This window comes from Thalassophryne amazonica, chromosome 11 (assembly GCF_902500255.1).
Source record: "Thalassophryne amazonica chromosome 11, fThaAma1.1, whole genome shotgun sequence".
Taxonomy (NCBI): Eukaryota; Metazoa; Chordata; class Actinopteri; order Batrachoidiformes; family Batrachoididae; genus Thalassophryne; species Thalassophryne amazonica.
In genome coordinates this window covers 37,515,718-37,538,213 of record NC_047113.1, presented here as the reverse complement: position 1 = coordinate 37,538,213, position 22,496 = coordinate 37,515,718, and the positions used below count along the sequence as shown (strand labels likewise).

General features: G+C 41.0%; 1 protein-coding gene across 3 annotated transcripts in view; it reads right to left on the bottom strand.

Moving 5' to 3' along the window:
• kdm3b (lysine (K)-specific demethylase 3B) overlaps positions 1 to 20,729 on the bottom strand; it is a 79,391-nt gene extending 58,662 nt beyond the window's left edge. For 2 of the 3 annotated variants that reach the window (XM_034181225.1, XM_034181226.1), the window contains exon 1: positions 20,236 to 20,442. In XM_034181225.1, coding sequence (XP_034037116.1) covers positions 20,236 to 20,442 — 207 coding nt within the window. Of the gene's footprint in view, positions 1 to 20,235 lie in introns of all 3 variants that reach the window. The other variant, XM_034181224.1, reaches the window with a different exon arrangement.
• Between the last annotated feature and the right edge of the window lie 1,767 nt (positions 20,730 to 22,496).

The window sequence follows — 22,496 nt, the reverse complement described above, 5'->3', positions numbered from 1 at the left end:
AGTCTCAACAACTCACTACAATATCAAAGAACTATTTATGGTATTTTAAATACTGAAGTGTGTCAGACAGTCAGGAACTACATTCAAACACTACAATCTAGGGCTGAAACGATTAATCGAGTAATTTGAATAATTCGATTACAAAAATGTTCGAGGCAAATTCTTTGCCTCGGAGCTTCGCTTAAAGCTGTAGTACATATGCCAGGCCTGTAGGTGGCACTGTAATGCTTCCTCAAAAAACCAAGAAGACCGCAGAGCATGCCCATAACTAATGTAAGCGCTTATCAATGTAGCAGGCGATGCCACAAGTTTACAAAGCCACATGCTGAGTAAAGTAAAGCCTTTTAAGAGAAAGGGTCTGTGCTGATCGTCTCAAACAGACTTATTATGCATTTAAAGTGAAGCAGTGTGTTTATGTTTATATATATATATATATATATATATATATATATATTATTATTTTTTTTTTTTTTATGTGGTTTGCTCCACTGGCTGCTCTCCACCTCCGCAGATGAAGCGAAAGGAAGCGCACTTTAAATTAATCATGTTTAACTATTCAAAAAAAATGCTTTTTTTGGATTTGATAAGAGTTTTATCAACAGGCTGTAGAGTTAATTTATCAGTGCAGCTGTTGTGGAAATGTTGCACTCCACAGCCATTTTTTCAAAGACTTTGTTTTTCGTCAAGTATCCACAGAAAACAAGGAATCTGACTTTGGTTTGAGCCACTCTGTACGGCATGCAGAAATATACACTAAACACTGAATAAATCACAGCAATAAAAAATGCAAATGAAATGTGCAATAAGAAAAAAAAAAAGAGAATGTCCTGTCTGCAGACTGAAGATTTCACAGAGCGCCTGGGCTTATGGTTTGGCAAAGCTCCAAAACTCTTAATAATGTGAAAAAATAAATAATTACCTGGGAAAACAGAGAGAGAGGGCGCATCCTAAACTTCCTAAACTTAAATCTGCATGATGGCACAGCGACATTGTGCCATTGCTCAGGGAGAGCCCTGCCACTACTGATATTGTTTAAAAATACAAAAGTACTTTTTTTATCCAATTAATCGATAAAATAATCGATATAATACTCGATTCCAAAAATATTCGATAGCTGCAGCCCTACTACAATCTACTTTCATCACTTACACAAGAAACTAAAATCTCTGGCAGTCTAAAATACTGTTATGGTTAAAACACATTGTGTTTCAACTGAACTGAGTTACTGATTCTTGGCATACAGTCACAGCTTCAGTTCATGATCCTCCTGCTACGGGAGGTCAGCCAGCTCTCTATCACAGTGGGCAGCAGTCTCTCAACAGACGTGCAGAATGCAGTCTTGTGTGAAATTTTCCAGCTTCTCATTTACACTTTTACTCTATGGTGGAGGACGCTGAACTGGGAGATGCCTGTATTTTGCACACCTTTTTGATATCATGACACACACGCGCGCGCACACAAGTAAAATCATACAAGTATAATTTCTGGCACGTTCAGACTCAGCCGATCGAAAGTTTAGATGAAAACCAAAGTTTTGATCTCGTGGCCAAGTTTCTGACCAATTTTAGCCAGATACCAGGGATTAGGCACCCTTCACTCTTTCACCAATTACTTCATTTTTCTAGCTCTGTGAAGCAATTTTCAAAGCAGTTGGGTCTTGCTTTAATCAACAAATGTTTTGATAATTGAACAATCAGAGTTATTTGTTAAAACATCCAAATATTATTTCCCCCTCTTAAATGTGAATACCATCTGTGGCTGGGCAATTAAATGTTCTCCCACATCACAATTAAATTGATGCCAATTTCCATAATAAGGCTTGCACAATTTTACTTGATCTAACAGCATATTAGCCCCATTTCCCTGTAACTTTTCTCCCACGACTAATAGTGTTTTTTTTTATAATTACTCTAAATGAAAATAGAGCATATGCAAGTGCCGGGAGAAAGAGCACCCTATCAGCACCATTTTTCAGAATGCTTAATCTTTTCAGTGTGGCTGTTCCGAGCACTTTAAAGTGAAAATCTGGATCTTTTCAGAAATACATTCACTGTATCTTCAGGCAGCCAATCAGACACTTTTCAGACCCCCAGGAAAACAGCAAAGATCTAGGTTTGCCGTCTCTGCCTGCAGTTGACTGATTATAGTCAAAAAAATATGTATATATAATTAATTAAAAACTTTTGCAAACAACTAGACAGACACCATGTTCCTGCAGACAGAGTGCTTTTACCAGCTTACACATTGTAAGATAGTCATTAGCTGTTTGTTAGAAACATCACAAAGAACGCTTTTTCATTTTTAGAATATGTCAAAATGTGACACGAAAGCCACTGTAGTGATTAGCTGTTTATTGTTGTCATTGAAAACAAAAATCCAGAGAAAGTGCCTGTTATTTTTACGATGCAACCAGTCAGTGTGCAGTTTTTGACTTGTATGTTGAAGCACACACGTTTCCTACTGCAAAGCATTCTTTGAGTTAATGACTGTAAGAAAGAATTGATAAAAGAAAATTGTTGAAAGAAAAATAACCCCAACATCAATTACATGGCAGTGGTTTGCTTACATAAAAAGCAACAAGGCACAGACATGAAAGTTTTAATAAGCTACGAGGCAAGTTAATTTGCATTGTTTAGTTAAGACAGATAGTCTTATCTGGCTAAACTAATTATCTTTGGCTTGTGGACAAAACAAGACATTTGAAACCATCTTACGCTCTGAAAGAACTGACATTTTTTCTCGCCGTTTTCTGTCATCTTATGAACCTAACAACTATCAATAGACTTTTTCTCATTAGTTGCAATCCAAGCGCCTTACACGCTCATCTAATAGTCTTCAATGTTTCACAGAGAAATTGCCTTGTGGTTGCTCAGTGGATAAGGAGCTGCCCTGCCAAGGAGTACACGTGGTTTGGCTCGTGGTCATGCTACCTGTTTTTGTAGTTGAATTAGACAATCAACATCCTCTGTGTCTACACATGGGTAAATGGATACTGGTCTTGCCTGTGGAAGTAACCTACTTCAGAGTGATGTCTCGTCTAGAGGGAGCCATAGACCCTCCACTTCATTCTACGTAATCCTGAGAGAAGCAGAGGCACCAACAGGACTCAGGGCATATATACAACATACTCCTGCTACCACTAAGCGAAAACTGAAATGGTAAGGCCCACAGAGCAGAAAAAAAGTGAGGAAGAAATGCAAAAGTAAACTGTAACCTATGAATTATGCAAAAATGGCACATCACCAACACATTGAGCATGATTCATTGCTGAACTACAAAAGTGTATTTAAACTTTTTAATCGCCTCAATTAAGATAGTATTTTATATTTATCATTTTTAGAATAGAGCTGCAATCCAGGGTCACTGTGTGTTTTCGTTATATATATCCCAAAGGTCTCAACCAAACTGTGTCAGGTGTAAATAATGTTTACAGTAGGAAAATGTCTGGAAAAAAAAAAAAAAGCTCACAGAACTGTGTGACTTTGATGACAATATTATTAAAAACATATGAAAATGCAAAAGGTAGATTAAAAACTTGTTTTGCACTAAAATGGAAGTGGCAAATGGACTGTATATATATATATATATATCAAAAGCTCAAAGCTCTTTACAATGATCCCTCACATTCACACAGACACACTCGCACACCAATGTCAGGGTGCTGCCATGCAAGGCGCTCACTACACACCAGACCTTGCCCAAGGGTCTGTAGTGATTGTGTGGCCAGATTGGGGTTGAACAGAGTATCCTCTGGTCTGAAGCCCACTACTTAACCACAAGACCATCACCTCCTCTGGGACCTTCAACAATTATCTTATTTTGTTCAGACCATTTTCATTTGCATATCTGCTCCTTTATGCCATGTTCACACCGGACAACACACGACACAACAAATTCGAGGGACGTGCCACCATCGCCCAGTGTGTCGCTCTGCTTTCGCTGTGAAAATTTGCCCCAACGCGTCATCAAATAGGAGGAGCTTCCATTCCGCTCGCCGTCAAGTCAACATGCCGGACCTTGATCACACGGAGCGAGTTGCTGTGCTCTATTTGTTGTGGAAAGCTGACAAACGTTGCCAGCGGCGCCGTCCCTAGGTTCACAACATCTTCATGAGACGTTCCCAATTCGGGGAGTTTCATTATTTGCTGCAGGAGCTGCGTCTGGATGACGGCCACTTTCAATGGTACTTCCGCCTCTCCAAGACCCAGTCTGAGGACCTCTTGTCCCGTTCGTGCGCGCACATGTGAACAATTAAAAAAAAAAAAAACTGGCTGCCGCTGCTCACTCTTCCCTCAAACTCTGTCTTAATTGTGTTATAAACCAGTCACCATTTGTTTTATTATACATTTGTGTAGTTAATAAAATTATCTTCACAGACGATTCGTTCCGCGCGCAAATGAAAAAACAAAAACAAACAAAAAAAAAACTGGCTGCTGCTCGCGCTTCCCTCAAACTCTGTCATAATTGTGTTAGAAACCAGTCACCAATTGTTTTATTATACATCTGTGTAGTTAATAAATAAGATAATCTTCATGGACGATTCGTTCACGCTCGCACGTGAAAAAAAAAACTGCCTGCCGCTGCTGCTGCTGCTCACTCTCCCCTCAAACTCTGTCATACTTGTGTTATAAACCAGTCACCATTTGTTTTATTATACGGGTCAGTCCATCTCAAATCACCCAAAAAAAAAAAAGAAGCATTTTTAAACCTCACCTCCTCCAATTTTTATGAAATCTGGTATACACTGGTCCCTCGCTATAACGCAGTTCACCTTTCGTGGCCTCGCAGTTTCGCGATTTTTAGTGCAATTTTGCATGCCTTTTTTTTTTCTTTTTTTTAAACAGCACATTGTGTTCTGCGTCCTTATCAGGCAGACCAGTCGCAGCACCGGTTGGCATCACCGCGATTGCTCTCACTGCCTCCAATGCGCTTTCTGCGGGCTTGGTAAATGCAGCAGCGGACCACGCCATCCTGTCTGCTGTGCTGAGCTGTGCTAAATCTGGTAGCAGGTCCAGAGACTACGCTCGCTGTGTTGATGCGGATGTTGACCGCAGCCGCAGAGCTCTGTGGCCACCGAGAGAGGACTTGGATTCTTTGCGGGTCCAACATCCTTAGCTCTGGAGGCAGTGAGCGAAGGGAGAGTTCTGCGTGTGTCTGTTTATAATCTTCTCGGCCAGAAGAAAAAAAAAGAGTATTTACACAGGAGAGAAAAGTGAGAAAATGTTAATGCCTGTTTGAGAAAAATGTATAAAGTGTGTAGTGAGGGGTTTTACAGCCTTAAAACATCTATAATAATTGCAAAAAATAGCGCTGACTACTTCGCGGATTTCGCTTATCGCGGGTTATTTTTAGAACGTAACTCCCGCGATAAACGAGGGACCACTGTATAGGTAACTCATAGCCAGAAAAGCCTGAATTTCAAATTTGAACTTGATCAGACCAGTAGTTTGAGACATTGCAATTTCATTTTTTAACTTTTTTGCAAAAAAGGGTGTGGCCGCCAAATTTCAAATTACTGTAACTCAGCAACCACTGGTCCGATTTTAAAAACAAACAAACAAGACATTTCTGTAATGGGAAGAACCTAAGGAATCTAAACCTGGCATTGTTTTGTGCATTTGGGTACTTTTTAGTTGGATGACCTTTTGACCTATATTTTGATACTGAAATTGACAGTGAGGGACACGCTCAACCTCTTCGGCCCCATTCTGAAAAATGTAGCCCTATATGTCAACTACAACATACAAAAAAATTGGAGGGGTTTTCTTTTTCATACTTGTGCAAAGTGGGATACAATATAGGGCTACCTCAAGATAGCTGGTAAATTCTGTGTATACAGAGTGCAGAAGATATGCATACAGAGCCAATATGTATGTCATTCAGCTGTGGTACCACCTTGCCATTTTAACAGTTCTAAATAAGCCCCTATTCTAATCAATGTTTACACTACAGTTTAGTTTTCTGATTACTTTTTGCCATTTGGCTGCTAACTAAGTTTTTTGGGCAGTCTATGTTGTGATAGCAATTTCCAGGAAGAAGTCAGTGTTTCTAATCCGAAGCATAGAGTATACGCAAGGCTCTGGTCACATGCTGTGAGCAGCTTGCACAAAGAAAGTGGAGCCTCAACAACAATTTCAAGTTTTTAGTTTCCTTAAAACAAGGGAAGAACAGAGTCCTAATTCCAATTTCCTTAACGATTTCTACATGTGAGAAATGTAAGTACTCCAGAGTTTCATAAAATTATTTACCATTTCAAGTTTTTAATTTCTTCATGGAATTGATATTACTTTATATTACTTTCATGGTTTCTTTAACCCTTAAATGGTCAATGACGTACATTTTTTTGAAAATTAATTAATTGCTATTTTCTAATGTATCAAGGCTATAATAACACACTTCCATGATTTTTAATCAAAATATGATCTTTATTTTCAATTTTACACTCTGTATCCCCAGAGATACATTGTCCATTTAGGGTATGAATTTTTAAATATTTCATTTTTAACTTTGAAAACATATTACAGACAATTAATTAGCTACTCTCTTTAAAATATTGCACACGTTTTTTAAAAAGTTGGAAAATCTTGAACAATTGATGATTCACATTCACATGTATTGAGCACCGGAAACAAGTCTATAAAAAACAAGCTAACTAACATGTATACACAAACTAACGTATGTACAGAAAAGATCCTACTCCCGTTCTAACTAACATCTTCCCTCTGGAGCTTTTACACTAACAACATCCTATTGGCAGTGGAAGCTGAGTAAACAGTTGCGAGCATTTTGACCAGTGACAATGCAAAGCCTCACACTGCACTTCTGACACATGATAGAGGTCTGTGCATCCTGGCATATCCTGCATCGACTTTTCACTGACAGAATAGGGAAGTGGTCAATCCTGTCATATCTCCTATCATCCACAGGCTTGGGGACTTTTGGCTGTTTGATTACTTTTGGTGGTGTATTTTAATTTTCTTTGGAGAGACGTCCCCTTTTCTGCTTTTCAAGGGAGTTGAGTCCTTTGGCAACATCCAACATAAAGTCCTTCAGACACTGGTGTTTCTGACCAAGTGGAGCTGCATCATGACGGTGGAGAAACCAGGCATTATTGACAGATTGACTATCTGTAGAGTATGTACCAACATGTACCAACAGATGAGGTGGCCAGTTGTGAAGAAGAACTCAAGCCTCGATTCAACCTGGCTCAGACCGTTAAAGGATCATTACAATTCCATCGTTTTGTCCCTGTTTCATTGGCAAAGATGCATGTCTATAAACTCAGTGAACAGATCAACCCTCCAGATTTGGTGGCAGATCAAGGACTCTTGTGTGATGAACATGAGGGCAGTGCTGAAATGCCTTTTGTTGTTAGACCTCAAAACTTTGCATGCTGCAGCTATGATAATGTACCATGGATTAGTTTGGTGGAGGACGTCTCAGAGGAGTTTGGTGACTATAGGGTTACGTTTATGCACCCTCATGGACCAGCTAAAACCTTTTAATGGCCATCCAGAGATGATTGTTGTTGGATTACTGAATCTGATGTACACTGTGTGATAAGCACTCCATTCTTCAAATCATCTTCAACCAGAGACTACAGTATTTCTCATAATGACCTAGCCAGAATTTCTGATCACTGTTTGAATTGGCCTGTTGACAAGAAGTAAAAATCATACACCTAGTGTTCATAAGACTGAGACATTTGTGAAATTTTCATTTACTTTTGGTTTGTGATTGACAATATTTTGTGGAATACATCAACTGAAGACACTATGTATATAAATGTACTGAAGTATACAGAATGGATCTCTGAAGGAATAGGTATGTAAACTTCCACAAGGTATAGCATGAAAATAAAGAAGAAAACCCCTCCAATTTTTTTATATGTTGTAGATGACATATAGGGCTACATTTTTCATAAAGGGGGCCGAAGAGGTCGGGCATGTCCCTCAGTATCAATTTCAGGGTCAAAATATAGGTCAAAAGGTCATCCAACTCAAAAGTACCCAAAAGCACAAAACAATGCCAGATTTAGATTCCTTATGTTCTCCCCATTACAGAAATGTCTTGGTTTTTTTTTGTTTGTTTTAAATCAGAGCAGTGGTTGCCGAGTTACAGTAATTTGAAATTTGGCGGCCACACCCTTTTTCACAAAAAAGTGAAGAAACAAAATTGCAATATCTCGAAAACTACTAGTCTGATCAAGTTCAAATTTGAAATTCTGGCTTTTCTGGCTATGAGTTACCTATATACCAAATTTCATAAAAAATTAGAGGAGGTGGGGTTTAACTCATTGGTTGATGTGAGATGGCCTGACCCATACATCTGTGTAGCTAATAAAATTATCTTCAGACGATTTGTTCGCGCGCACACGAAAAAAAAAACAAAAAAAAAAACTGGCTGCTGCGGTGCTGCTGCTCGCTCTCCCCTCAAACTCTGCCATAATTAGTGCAGCAGATAAGTTCAATTTTTCACTAGAACACTTCAGTTAATGATGCAAGCAAAAAAATTGTCACAGATATTCCCCATAGTGTACTTGTGAAAATTCACTGGGTACCCAGTCAAAATTTCAAGATGGCCGCCAGTCGACTTTCCATATCGCAACTCTCGCAACTTTTGTCATGTTTCTAAGCATTTGTATTGGTTTTATTTGCTTAAATCGACACCCCCAAGCAAATATATGCTGGATATTTGTATACTGATTAATATAGTATATAGATTTACAAGTATACACAAATATGGCAGCCATATTTCCGATCAGAACACATGAATGATTTACAAGGCTCTTGGCGATGTTTTTATGTCATGCAGAAGTGTTCATTTCATTAAATATGTCACCCACAATTGGTTTACAATTCAGTTTGGTGTGAAGTTGCTGATTTTGTATTATATTTAAAAGAGTGAAAGTCAATGCACAACCAGGGCACACTGGTGACTTCACTGCTGTTCAACTCAGCATGGGGTTCAGTGTCAGCTAATCTTGCTTTATTAATGCCATACTTAGTATTACTAACACCAAAATGGTATGCTAGCGCTAGTTGTAGTGCAGTTTAGCATAGAATAGTGTCCCAAATGTTGTCTAGCAGCCCCAAATCAATTAGCTAGTAGAAAGTAGTTGGTAGATTTAGTTAGACAGCCGCACCTGAATTGACAGGGTGTGCTAACGCGGGAGAGCCGAGCCAAGGGTGAGGGGGCTATACATGGGTTACCCATGTACTTACCCAGACGGTGTACAGATCACACGGGACTTAAATGACATTGAATGAATGATCAGGCTAGGTGTAGGGTAACCGAACCTAGATGCATTCCATACATCAATGTGCATACTTGACAAAGGTGGTAAAAGGATAGCCCCTCGGCCTCCGTCAAGCCTTCGATGGATTGGGATTCACAACTTGTACAACAGCATTGGCCAAGAGCAGGCCAAAGGTATGTTGTTCTTCCATGCTTTTACAGGTTGCGATGTGGTCTCAGCCTTCAGAAACAAGGGCAAGAAGACAGCTTGGCAGACATGGGATATATTCCCAGAGGCCACCACAGTCTTCTCCAAACTGAGCCAGTACCCATCAGTGATCGGAGAGAATGATCTCAATTAAGGCTGCAACAACGAATCGATAAAATCGATAAAATTTGAATACAACAGGCGTTGGCAACACATTGCAAGACTTCAAAAGTGTGGGAGCACTTTACGTTAAGGCAAAGACATTTGTTAACTGCAACATTTGCAAGTCGGACCTTGCATGGCACGGGAGTACGACGGTAATGATGCATCTCAAACGAAAGCATGTCGGATTCATCAACGAGGAAGGGGAGAGCTCAGTGTCTGGGCAAGTTAACAAATCTTTATTTTTGTTTAAGCAGTCGTAACGTCTCAGTATGACAAGTCAGGCAGTGATATGAAGCTAGTCAGGCTCAGGCTGTCTGCGCGTCTCCCAGAGCAGTGAGGTGAGGGGCAGAGTGAGAGAAAAAGAAAAACAGTAACAGCACCGACAGTTTTTTATTAATGTTGTCAAAGTCCGACCATCGACATTAACGCTTGTCCGACTGTCCGGGACAAGCGTAAAATGTGATCAGACAACTAATAGCTCTAAATCGTTGTCCGACCGGACAAGTGGCCAGACTCGACCTGTTTGGCAGAAAGCAGAGGCCATATGAAGCCATCCCTCCAACTAGGATGCAGCTCTGCTTCAACACACAAAACTCTCGGCATATCAGGCAGGTTGGGTCTGGGCCCAAACAATTCTGCGGCCAGCCAGAAGAAGAAAGTCCAGCTGACTGGGGTTGGGAGAAGAATGGGGATCAATGGAAAGTCTTCTGGACTGCCAATTCTCCAATAGTAAAGAGCTGTGAACAGCTGACAAAGTGTGGCTGTAAGTCTCGCTATAGTGGCAGGTGTAAGTGCTACAGACTTGGGCTTCTCTGCACAGGTTTGTGTAGTTGCAAGTGTGATGTATAGGTAGCCTCAATCTCCTTTCGGTAGCCATGTATCTACTTTTTTATGATGTGCTCTCACAATTCGTATTGATCCTCTTCTAATTCTGAGTCACTTGTTTGGAGATCCTCTTTTTTATTTGGAACTGCCAAAGCTTTCTTTATCTTGTCAAGTTCTTTGCAATATAAGCAATGTATCATTGTAGCAGATGGTCAACATTTTCTTTATTTATATATTTTTTGTCAGAAATTGTGTCTATCACTACAGTACAGATCAACAAATATACATCTGAATGGCCTTGCAACTGCCTCCAATTCACTTCCAATACTGAGTCTGAGTCTATATTTGTAGGTACGTTTTTATTTCTATATATATATACACACACATACACGTATACACACACATACACGTATACACACACATATACGTATACACACATTAGATTATTATTCTCGAAAGAACCTACTGTCTAGTACTAACCTACATTGCTCTTGCTTGCCTCTACTGGTGGTTGGCTCTCATCTTGCGGTATTGTATCACTTCCTGTTCCGGAGCACAGCGGTGTTTTGCTGTATTGTTAGCTGTTTAATCTGCGCAGTTAGATTGATCTAGTTACCTAGATAACGATTTGTTTCACAGTGTTATCTTCACGTGCCTTAACTAAAGCACTCCCTCTGCTGAATCACCTCTAAATTATTTACACATTATTCACTTTGTGTGTTTTTAGGAATCCGCTAGCTTAGCGCAGCTACTAGCTCTTAGCCGATTTAGCATGGTGGCTTCTCCTGTCTCTCCCGCACTTTTCTGCTCTGGGTGTGAAATGTTTAGTTATTCCTCGGCCTCCTTTAGCAGTAATGGTACTTGTAATAAGTGTAGCTTATTCGTAGCTTTGGAGGCCAGGCTGAGCGAATTGGAGACTCGGCTCCACACCGTGGAAAATTCTACAGCTAGCCAGGCCCCTGTAGGCGGTGCGGACCAAGGTAGCTTAGCCGCCGTTAGTTTCCCTCTGGCAGAACCCGAGCAGCCGGGAAAGCAGGCCGACTGGGTAACTGTGAGGAGGAAGCGTAGCCCTAAACAGAAGCCCCGTGTACACCGCCAACCCGTTCACATTTCTAACCGTTTTTCCCCACTCGGCGACACAACCCGCCCGAGGAACAAACTCTGGTTATTGGCGACTCTGTTTTGAGAAATGTGAAGTTAGCGACACCAGCAACCATAGTCAATTGTCTTCCGGGGGCCAGAGCAGGCGACATTGAAGGAAATTTGAAACTGCTGGCTAAGGCTAAGCGTAAATTGGTAAGATTGTAATTCACGTCGGCAGTAATGACACCCGGTTATGCCAATCGGAGGTCACTAAAATTAACATTGAATCGGTGTATACTTTGCAAAAACATGTCGGACTCTGTAGTTTTCTCTGGGCCCTCCCAATCGGACCGGGAGTGACATGTTTAGCCGCATGTTCTCCTTGAATTGCTGGCTGTCTGAGTGGTGTCCAAAAAATGAGGTGGGCTTCATAGATAATTGGCAAAGCTTCTGGGGACAACCTGGTCTTGTTAGGAAAGACGGCATCCATCCCACTTTGGATGGAGCAACTCTCATTTCTAGAAATCTGGCCAATTTTCTTAAATCCTCCAAACCGTGACTATCCAGGGTTGGGACCAGGAAGCAGAGTTGTAGTCTTACACACCTCTCTGCAGCTTCTCTCCCCCTGCCATCCCCTCATTACCCCATCCACGTAGAGACGGTGCCTGCTCCCAGACCACGAATAACCAGCAAAAATCTATTTAAGCATAAAAATTCAAAAAGAAAAAATAATATAGCACCTTCAACTGCACCACAGACTAAAACAGTTAAATGTGGTCTATTAAACATTAGGTCTCTCTCTTCTAAGTCCCTGTTAGTAATTATATAATAATTGATCAACATATTGATTTATTCTGCCTTACAGAAACCTGGTTACAGCAGGATGAATATGTTAGTTTAAATGAGTCAACACCCCGAGTCACACTAACTGCCAGAACGGTCGTAGCACGGGCCAAGGCGGAGGATTAGCAGCAATCTTCCATTCCAGCTTATTAATTAATCAAAAACCCAGACAGAGCTTTAATTCATTTGAAAGTTGACTCTTCGTCTTGTCCATCCAAATTGGAAGTCCCAAAAACCAGTTTTATTTATTGTTATCTATCGTCCTCCTGGTCGTTACTGTGAGTTTCTCTGTGAATTTTCAGAACTTTTGTCTGACTTAGTGCTTAGCTCAGATAAGATAATTATAGTGGGCGATTTTAACATCCACACAGATGCTGAGAATGACAGCCTCAACACTGCATTTAATCTATTATTAGACTCAATTGGCTTTGCTCAAAATGTAAATGAGTCCACCCACCACTTTAATCATATCTTAGATCTTGTTCTGACTTATGGTATGGAAATTGAAGACTTAACAGTATTCCCTGAAAACTCCCTTCTGTCTGATCATTTCTTAATAACATTTACATTTAATCTGATGGACTACCCAGCAGTGGGGAATAAGTTTCATTACACTAGAAGTCTTTCAGAAAGCGCTGTAACTAGGTTTAAGGATATGATTCCTTCTTTATGTTCTCTAATGCCATATACCAACACAGTGCAGAGTAGCTACCTAAACTCTGTAAGTGAGATAGAGTATCTCGTCAATAGTTTTACATCCTCATTGAAGACAACTTTGGATGCTGTAGCTCCTCTGAAAAAGAGAGCTTTAAATCAGAAGTGCCTGACTCCGTGGTATAACTCACAAACTCGCAGCTTAAAGCAGATAACCCGTAAGTTGGAGCGGAAATGGCGTCTCACTAATTTAGAAGATCTTCACTTAGCCTGGAAAAAGAGTCTGTTGCTCTATAAAAAAAAGCCCTCCGTTAGCTAGGACATCTTACTACTCATCACTAATTGAAGAAAATAAGAACAACCCCAGGTTTCTTTTCAGCACTGTAGCCAGGCTGACAAAGAGTCAGAGCTCTATTGAGCCGGGTATTCCTTTAACTTTAACTAGTAATGACTTCATGACTTTCTTTGCTAATAAAATTTTAACTATTAGAGAAAAAATTACTCATAACCATCCCAAAGACGTATCGTTATCTTTGGCTGCTTTCAGTGATGCCGGTATTTGGTTAGACTCTTTCTCTCCGATTGTTCTGTCTGAGTTATTTTCATTAGTTACTTCATCCAAACCATCAACATGTCTATTAGACCCCATTCCTACCAGGCTGCTCAAGGAAACCCTACCATTATTTAATGCTTCGATCTTAAATATGATAAATCTATCTTTATTAGTTGGCTATGTACCACAGGCTTTTAAGGTGGCAGTAATTAAACCATTACTTAAAAAGCCATCACTTGACCCAGCTATCTTAGCTAATTATAGGCCAATCTCCAACCTTCCTTTTCTCTCAAAAATTCTTGAAAGGGTAGTTGTAAAACAGCTAACTGATCATCTGCAGAGGAATGGTCTATTTGAAGAGTTTCAGTAAGGTTTTAGAATTCATCATAGTACAGAAACAGCATTAGTGAAGGTTACAAATGATCTTCTTATGGCCTCAGACAGTGGACTCATCTCTGTGCTTGTTCTGTTAGACCTCAGTGCTGCTTTTGATACTGTTGACCATAAAATTTTATTGCAGAGATTAGAGCATGCCATAGGTATTAAAGGCACTGCGCTGTGGTGGTTTGAATCATATTTATCTAATAGATTACAATTTGTTCATGTAAATGGGGAATCTTCTTCACAGACTAAGGTTAATTATGGAGTTCCACAAGGTTCTGTGCTAGGACCAATTTTATTCACTTTATACATGCTTCCCTTAGGCAGTATTATTAGACGGCATTGCTTAAATTTTCATTGATACGCAGATGATACCCAGCTTTATCTATCCATGAAGCCAGAGGACACACACCAATTAGCTAAACTGCAGGATTGTCTTACAGACATAAGGACATGGATGACCTCTAATTTCCTGCTTTTAAACTCAGATAAAACTGAAGTTATTGTACTTGGCCCCACAAATCTTAGAAACATAGTGTCTAACCAGATCCTTACTCTGGATGGCATTACCCTGACCTCTAGTAATACTGTGAGAAATCTTGGAGTCATTTTTGATCAGGATATGTCATTCAAAGCGCATATTAAACAAATATGAAAGACTGCTTTTTTGCATTTACGCAATATCTCTAAAATTAGAAAGGTCTTGTCTCAGAGTGATGCTGAAAAACTAATTCATGCATTTATTTCCTCTAGGCTGGACTATTGTAATTCATTATTATCAGGTTGTCCTAAAAGTTCCCTGAAAAGCCTTCAGTTAATTCAAAATGCTGCAGCTAGAGTACTGACGGGGACTAGAAGGACAGAGCATATCTCACCCATATTGGCCTCTCTTCATTGGCTTCCTGTTAATTCTAGAATAGAATTTAAAATTCTTCTTCTTATAAGGTTTTGAATAATCAGGTCCCATCTTATCTTAGGGACCCCAATAGAGCGCTTCGCTCTCAGACTGCAGGCTTACTTGTAGTTCCTAGGGTTTGTAAGAGTAGAATGGGAGGCAGAGCCTTCAGCTTTCAGGCTCCTCTCCTGTGGAACCAGCTCCCAATTCGGATCAGGGAGACAGACACCCTCTCTACTTTTAAGATTAGGCTTAAAACTTTCCTTTTTGCTAAAGCTTATAGTTAGGGCTGGATCAGGTGACCCTGAACCATCCCTTAGTTATGCTGCTATAGACGTAGACTGCTGGGGGGTTCCCATGATGCACTGAGTGTTTCTTTCTCTTTTTGCTCTGTATGCACCACTCTACATTTAATCATTAGTGATTGATCTCTGCTCCCCTCCACAGCATGTCTTTTTCCTGGTTCTCTCCCTCAGCCCCAACCAGTCCCAGCAGAGGACTGCCCCTCCCTGAGCCTGGTTCTGCTGGAGGTTTCTTCCTGTTAAAAGGGAGTTTTTCCTTCCCACTGTCGCCAAGTGCTTGCTCACAGGGGGTCGTTTTGACCATTGGGGTTTTTACGTAATTACTGTATGGCCTTGCCTTACAATATAAAGCGCCTTGGGGCAACTGTTTGTTGTGATTTGGCGCTATATAAATAAAATTGATTGATTGATACATACATATATACACATACATATACACATGTGTGTATATACATATATATATGATATATATATGATTGTGGTATACATATACATGTACGAGGTCTATTAGAAAAGTATCCGACCTTATTATTTTTTTTCAAAAACCATATGGATTTGAATCACGTGTGATTACATCAGACATGCTTGAACCCTCGTGGGCATGCGAGAGTTTTTTCACGCCTGTCGGTTACGTCATTCGCCTGTGGGCAGTCTTTGAGTGAGGAGTCGTCCACCCGCTCGTCGATTTTTTTCATTGTTTAGGAATGGCTCAGAGACTGTTGCTTTGTTTGATAGAAATTTTTTCAAAACTGTAAGGCACAACTGAGTGGACACCATTCAATAAATTCAGCTGGTTTTCGGTAAAAATTTTAACGGCTGATGAGAGATTTTGGTCTGGTAGTGTCGCTTTAAGGACGGTCCACGGCGCCTGACGGCGATCTGCGCTTCGAGGCGGCAGCGTCTCGCCGTTTCAAGTTCAAAATTTCCACATTTCAGGCTCTGTTGACGCAGTAAGTCGTCAGAGAACAGAGAACTTTCAGAAGAAGTCGGCATGAGGAGTTTATTCGGACATTCCATTGTTAACGGTCATTTTGTAATGAAAGAACGTGCGGGCAGAGTCGCATGTCGGGCTGGACCCGACCGCGGGGGGTCGCGGCAGGAAAAACACCTCCGTTAGAAATCTTAACGGGCAAGTTGGAACATGCCCAAGCTGTTAAACAATTTCTCAGTTACTCACTTGTTGAAAGCCATTAAAAGCCACCTGAATTCTACAAATGGTTTTCAACACGGAGGTGTTTTTCCTGTCGCGGCGCACACAGATTTGCCGAGTCGTCACGGAAACGACTCGGCGAATTTGCGCGTACGTCTTTCATTAAAAAATGTCCTTAAACAGTGGAATGTCCGCATAAATTCCTCATGCCGGCCTCTTCTGAATCTTCTCTGTTCTCTCACGATGTCCTGGGTGAATTAAGCCTTAAATTAGGATGTTTTCAGCTCGAAACAGGCCGACGACAGCGCCTGGAAGCGCTGCAGGACGTCCCGCTCCGTGGGAAGTCCTTACACCGACAGAAACACCCCATAATCTCTCATCAGCCGTTAAACTTTTCACAGAAAACCAGCTTAATTTCTCGAATAGTGTCCACTCGGATATTCCTCACAGGTCCAGAAAAAATTTTGATAAAGCAACGCGCGCCGTCTCGAGCAGCGTGTGAAACAAAGGAATTCAGCCGAGAGGGCGGGACCACATCTCACTCAAGGCCTGCCCACAGGGAATTGACGTCACCGACACACGTGAAAAAACTCACGCATGCGCACGAGGGTTCAAGCATGATTGGTGTAATCGCATGTCATTCAAATCCATATAGTTAAAAAAAAAAAAGGGTCGGTTTATTATCTAAGAGACCTCGTATATATGATGTGTCCATATAATTTATATTTTTTATTCTGATAAAACCTTATAATGTGAAATATGCAGATACATCAGAAATTTTCAATCTATAGGCTGAAATCGTAATTGCTAAAAAGACGATTTTGCCCCAGCAATTTGAACGATATGCTTTTCAAAATGATATTTCTTATACTGTTGATTTTAACTATTGTACAAGCCCAAAAACACATTTTAGCTAAGAAATGGTGCATTTGTTTCATCCATTGTGTGCAGAAATCATCATAAATTAGTATAGCTGGCGGCCGTCTTGAAAAATGGCAGCCATCTTGAAATTTTTTGTGGGTACCTAAACTTTTTGAAAGAGAAGGTTCTACTGAGCTATTGTGCAACATTTCTTGCTTGCATCATTACTTTATCATTGCATCATTCCTTTTCTTATCTGCTGCACTAAATTGTGAAATAAATAACAAAAGGGGCATAAGTCCTGATCACAGGCTGGCTGCTAAATACAGGACATGTCCACATGAAGTATAAACTCCAAACGTCCCAATCGCTTAAAATCGCTTCATTCACATCTCATTGCGTGGCTTGGACTTTTATCGCTCCACAACGCATCCTTCCATAGGGATTACATGGCAACCTGTTGCCACTGTCACTCGCATGTCGTCCGGTGTGAATGCAGCATTACAGTTAAAACCTGTATGAAATATTTAATGAATCCAATTGTTTTACAGTTTTGTGTGTTCAACATAAGTAGCTGTTTGGTTAATATTCGTTAAGGCTTACACAAGCAGGAATGTCTGCACAAAACAGTAAACAACTTTAACAATATTTCTGTGACATAAGTCTTCATCTGAAAATGACTTTAAAGTGGTTGCTTCCATAAGAAAAGTATACAAGTGTATTGACTCATGTGAAGCACTTTCAATTAATGTTGTTGTGGGGGTTGCCACAAATAACATATGGGAAACAAGTGCTTGGTATTTTTAACACCAGCTAGTGGCTGGTGAGGAAAGGTTTACTGACCTTGACAATGGACCATGCTGTGATCCATGTGGAATCATCATTATCACAGCAGTTGAAAAGCTGAGTGACGAGTCAAGAGCATCTGGATTTGCGATAGTCCTGAATCAAGACCAAGATCAAGGCTTTCAGGACTTCCTGGCAGAGGTGGGATGAAGTCACCATCAAGTCATGAATCAACAAGTCCCAAGTCAAGTCTCAAGTCATAATGACCACCAATTGTTTGCAAGCTGACTTGAGACTTGCAAACTGATGACTTGAGAATGACTTGACAGCGACTTCATCCCACCTCTGCTTCCTGGACTCAGTAAGCAGAAGTGCACCTGTATGCAGTAAAAGTGTCAAATTTGTAGAAAGATTCACTTATCTTGTCAGGACATTCATGTCTCTGGGTCCACTGCAGCTGAGACTGAGACACCTTGGATATGTTTATGGAGTCATTAGGTCCCTGGACAGAGGTGTTTGGTGATACTGACACCTTTGCAAGAGAACAAAGGTCCAAGTCTTTCAGGTCCACATCTTCCCATCTTATTGTATGGATGTGAGACTTGGACACTGACCAGTGACCTAAGGCACTGTGAAGGAACATCTGCCATGACATTTTGCCATGCTTCTCTGAGCATGAGCCAGCATGCAAGAGCCCCAGTGATGAAGAGTGTGACAGGTAGCAAAATGAGCACATGATAAAACAGCTATATGCCCAAATGGTGCAGGTTGAGGGCTAGTACATTCTGGGAGTACTTTTCAGTGAACACCTACATTTCTCTAGCTGCTCGACGTCGGCTTAGCAGGCACATACAAGGAACAGAGCTCTTGCCTGTGGGGTGCTTTGAAGGAGGCCATCTACAGTACATCCCTTTCCGGGTCTGGTGGACATGTCACAACAACCAGCATTCTGCTGCAACTGACCCCAGGCTCGGCAGAAGCTCATGTGGCAGTGAGTTTTCACCACTGGGATGCTTTCCAGGCGGACCTCCCCTTAGCCCTCCTCATTCTCAGGACCCTTGTGGGGCACTTGTTCCCACTTCCCCAACACTGACTAAGAGGCAGCGGTTACCTGCCCCAGGAAGGTCCCCACTTCCCAGCCTCTTTGCTGGACTTTCAATGGGGTGTTCTTCCCACTCAGCAGGCCCTTTGACCACAGCACCCAGCAGGACTCAGAGGCCGGTCCTCTGGTGGATGCCGAACCTCCGTAACAAGTTCATGATGATGTGTCTCTCCCGACTGTAACCTAATAGAGTTCACCATGCCCCAGTGTTCTCTAGATTACAAATATCAAGTTTCTGGTTATACTTGGCCCTGGTTTGAGGTGCGAGTTAATCATAATACTTGCTTCACATGAAGATGTTGCTATTGCGCCGTTGTTGCTTGGACCTTGCAATAGCCAAGAACATCTGGCAACTGAAGGGGGACCCACCAAATTCCTAGATGTGTGGACAGACCAACTGTAAGAGATTTTGTTTATCTGAAATACCGTTACGTCACTGTCTCAGTTACTGGATATGTTCATGTCCTATAATCTTTTTTTTTTTTAAGTGCTATACCAAAACAGCTATGTTCTCTTGTACAAAGCTGATACTTATTACTCAAACATGCATTATTACCTCTGAGATGTATGTTAAATTTGTGCAGGATACCCACCCCATTTTCCCTAGATCGAACGAAATCTGAGTTGGGAATACTGCTCAATGTAGACTACATTTTGTGCTTACATGTTGACTATACTCTTAAATATAAACTGATGAAAGTAAAAGTAAAGTTTAGGTCTAATTATTAACACTCATCTGGACTTGTTAGGCCTTGAAATAACGCTAACTTAGCTAATGCTATGTATTCGCTTCCGTTTACCGTCGATTAGCGACATTATCGCCAGTCTTCACAATTAGCAGCGACACGTCTGCACAAAGCAACCGAGCACTCCGACGTTATAGTTTACATAGTTTGTCCAAGCTGGATGTCACGGATGAATAACCGCTGTCAAAGCGAACAAAGCGAAGGCCGCAAAAAATCCCCGACCTCGAGTTTTGCTTCGCTGAAGGCTAACTCGATGATTTTTAGCTATAGTGAACACAGTAGCTAACGTTAATTGCCAACAAACACACCGACGCTAAAGCACCCAAACGAGTAGATTTAAAAAAAAAATGTAACCTGACTAGTTGAATCTTATTATTATTATTATTATTATTTTTACACTATTCTGGGGGTCATTTAGTGGGTCTGTGTAATGTCAACATTTACCGTCAACCCCGCAGCAGCGGCTGTTGTTGACGCCTCTCCGCCGATCACCTCGGGGGCAGCCAGGCCGATGACGCTCACTGCCCGCACAGTCCCGCGGAGCCAGTCGTGGGCCCAGACAGCTCGCTCCGGCTCAGGTCCGTCAGCGGATCTTCCGTCGCCGAGGAGCAACAGCAGTCTTTTCCCTATCAATTCAAGAGAGTCCCCCATGGTTTGCTCATAAGCTAACTACCGTCAGTAAGCCACCATGAAGGGGGTAACTTCTCCTCTTCAGATAAGAACTCAGCAAAGCTCGAAAACCGAGAGACGAGGGGAATATAATTGCTCCGATTTTTTTTTAAATCCAACGCAAAAAAAAAAAAAAGCCTCGTTTGAAGTCGGTGGATGAACTCCTAGCAAGAATCCACAAGGAAGAGCCGTTATTGTCCTTGTTATCACCACTATGCTGTTCTGTCCGCCATTGAGCAATGCAACAATCAAACGCGCTGCTTCAAGACTGGCTGCAGTGCAGAGCCTGAAACGAAGTGTGAAGAAACAGCGACCTCTACCGGCAGACGATCAGACCCTTCCAGCGTGCAGTCACTGCACTGGAGACTACATCGGAGAAGGAACTTGTCATCCCTCTGAAAAGGAAATGGTGATTGCATAAACTACTGTGTCTGTGCAAAAGAATGTCCTTCCAAGCAATGTTCAAGTGTTTTCTAGATACTCACTTCTGGGGACTACCTAGTGGCAGTCTGCCAGTAGTGGTGCTCCCCAAGAACTACACACCCAAGGGCCTTTTTGTGTTTGCATTTGCACTGCCATTAGGAACAGGGTAGAGGTGGGCAGATCGATCCTAATATCGATAATATCAATACCAACGCTGGTATTGATATTGAACGATCCTCGTGTAAAAAGATCAATACTCAAGCTTTTTTCTCTCCCGCACGCACTGACTGCTGCGCACGCAGATTCATCAAAGTCTTCTCTCTGTCTGTAAGAGCAACACTGCACTGTGTCACACAACACGGAGCAGCGCACCCTTGTATTGCATTGTGGTTTGTCAGCCCTCTACCTCAGGAGATTTTGTTTTAAGTTGTTTTGTTTTAAGTGTTGAGTGATATAACAAAAATGTCGATTGCGATAATAAAGTATTTTGTTGTCACGTACAATGTTTGGTGAAATTCTATCCTTGGTCTTTTGGATCTATGAAGCTTAAATATGAAAATGTATCATATCGATATCGGCGATACTGGGCCTGTATTTACTTCGTATCGGATCAATACCAAAATTACCGGTATCGCCCACCTCTAGAACAGGGTAGGAATATACACTTACAACACTAGTGGTTGGTGTTGTGCTAGGAGAATTCCTACCTTGGTGCTTTTAATAAAACATTGTTCTCATAACTATAGGTGCTTTCAAATTAAGCTGTTCTCGGGAATCAGTTCTAGGGACTAAAAACTGGAAGCTATCCTGAGAACTACACTTCCCCCAAGGGCCTTTTTTTCTGCATTCATACCCCTAGTAAGAATGTACACTTGTGCGACTAATTGTTCCCATTATGACGGAAGAGCCCCTATCTTAAATTGGATGCTAGAATCCCACACACAAAAAAGAGGGTACTAAATTCACAATACAGATCCGATGCCAGTCAAACTAGTCTATTAGTCTATCTATTCATCGATATTCATTCTATTCATCGATGCCAGTTTGAACCTCATTTTGTCACAAATGAGAATGACTGAGGCACTTTTGATTGAGATATAATGCAAAATGTACACCAAATGGACTTTTCAATATTAAATTCAAATGTCCACAAAATCCACAATCCGAATCAGATCCGGGTCAAACTTTGTCATGTGATAGTGAGTGCCAGTCTGCACCTCACTTTCAAATATGAGAGTGATTGGGGCATGTTTGATTCAGATATAATGTAAAATATACATTAAATTGGTTTTAATGTTAAACATAACTAGCCACAAAATCTTCATTCTGGATCAGATCTGGATCAAACTTTGTCAGTCGATAAAGGACACCATCCTACATAACACTCAAATATGAAAGCAATTTGATCTTTTCTGACAGAGTTATGAATTTTTGAAAATTTGTGTTTAATGTTAAAGATAGGGAACTTTCCTGATTTTGCCCTTCGACCTATGATCTTGAAAACTGAATCAGTTCTTACCTATCAGAATATGAATATTTAGTATAAAAAAAATAAAAAATAAATCATAATGATATATGAAAAATTATGGGCTCAGGGCTGTTCCCAAACAAAC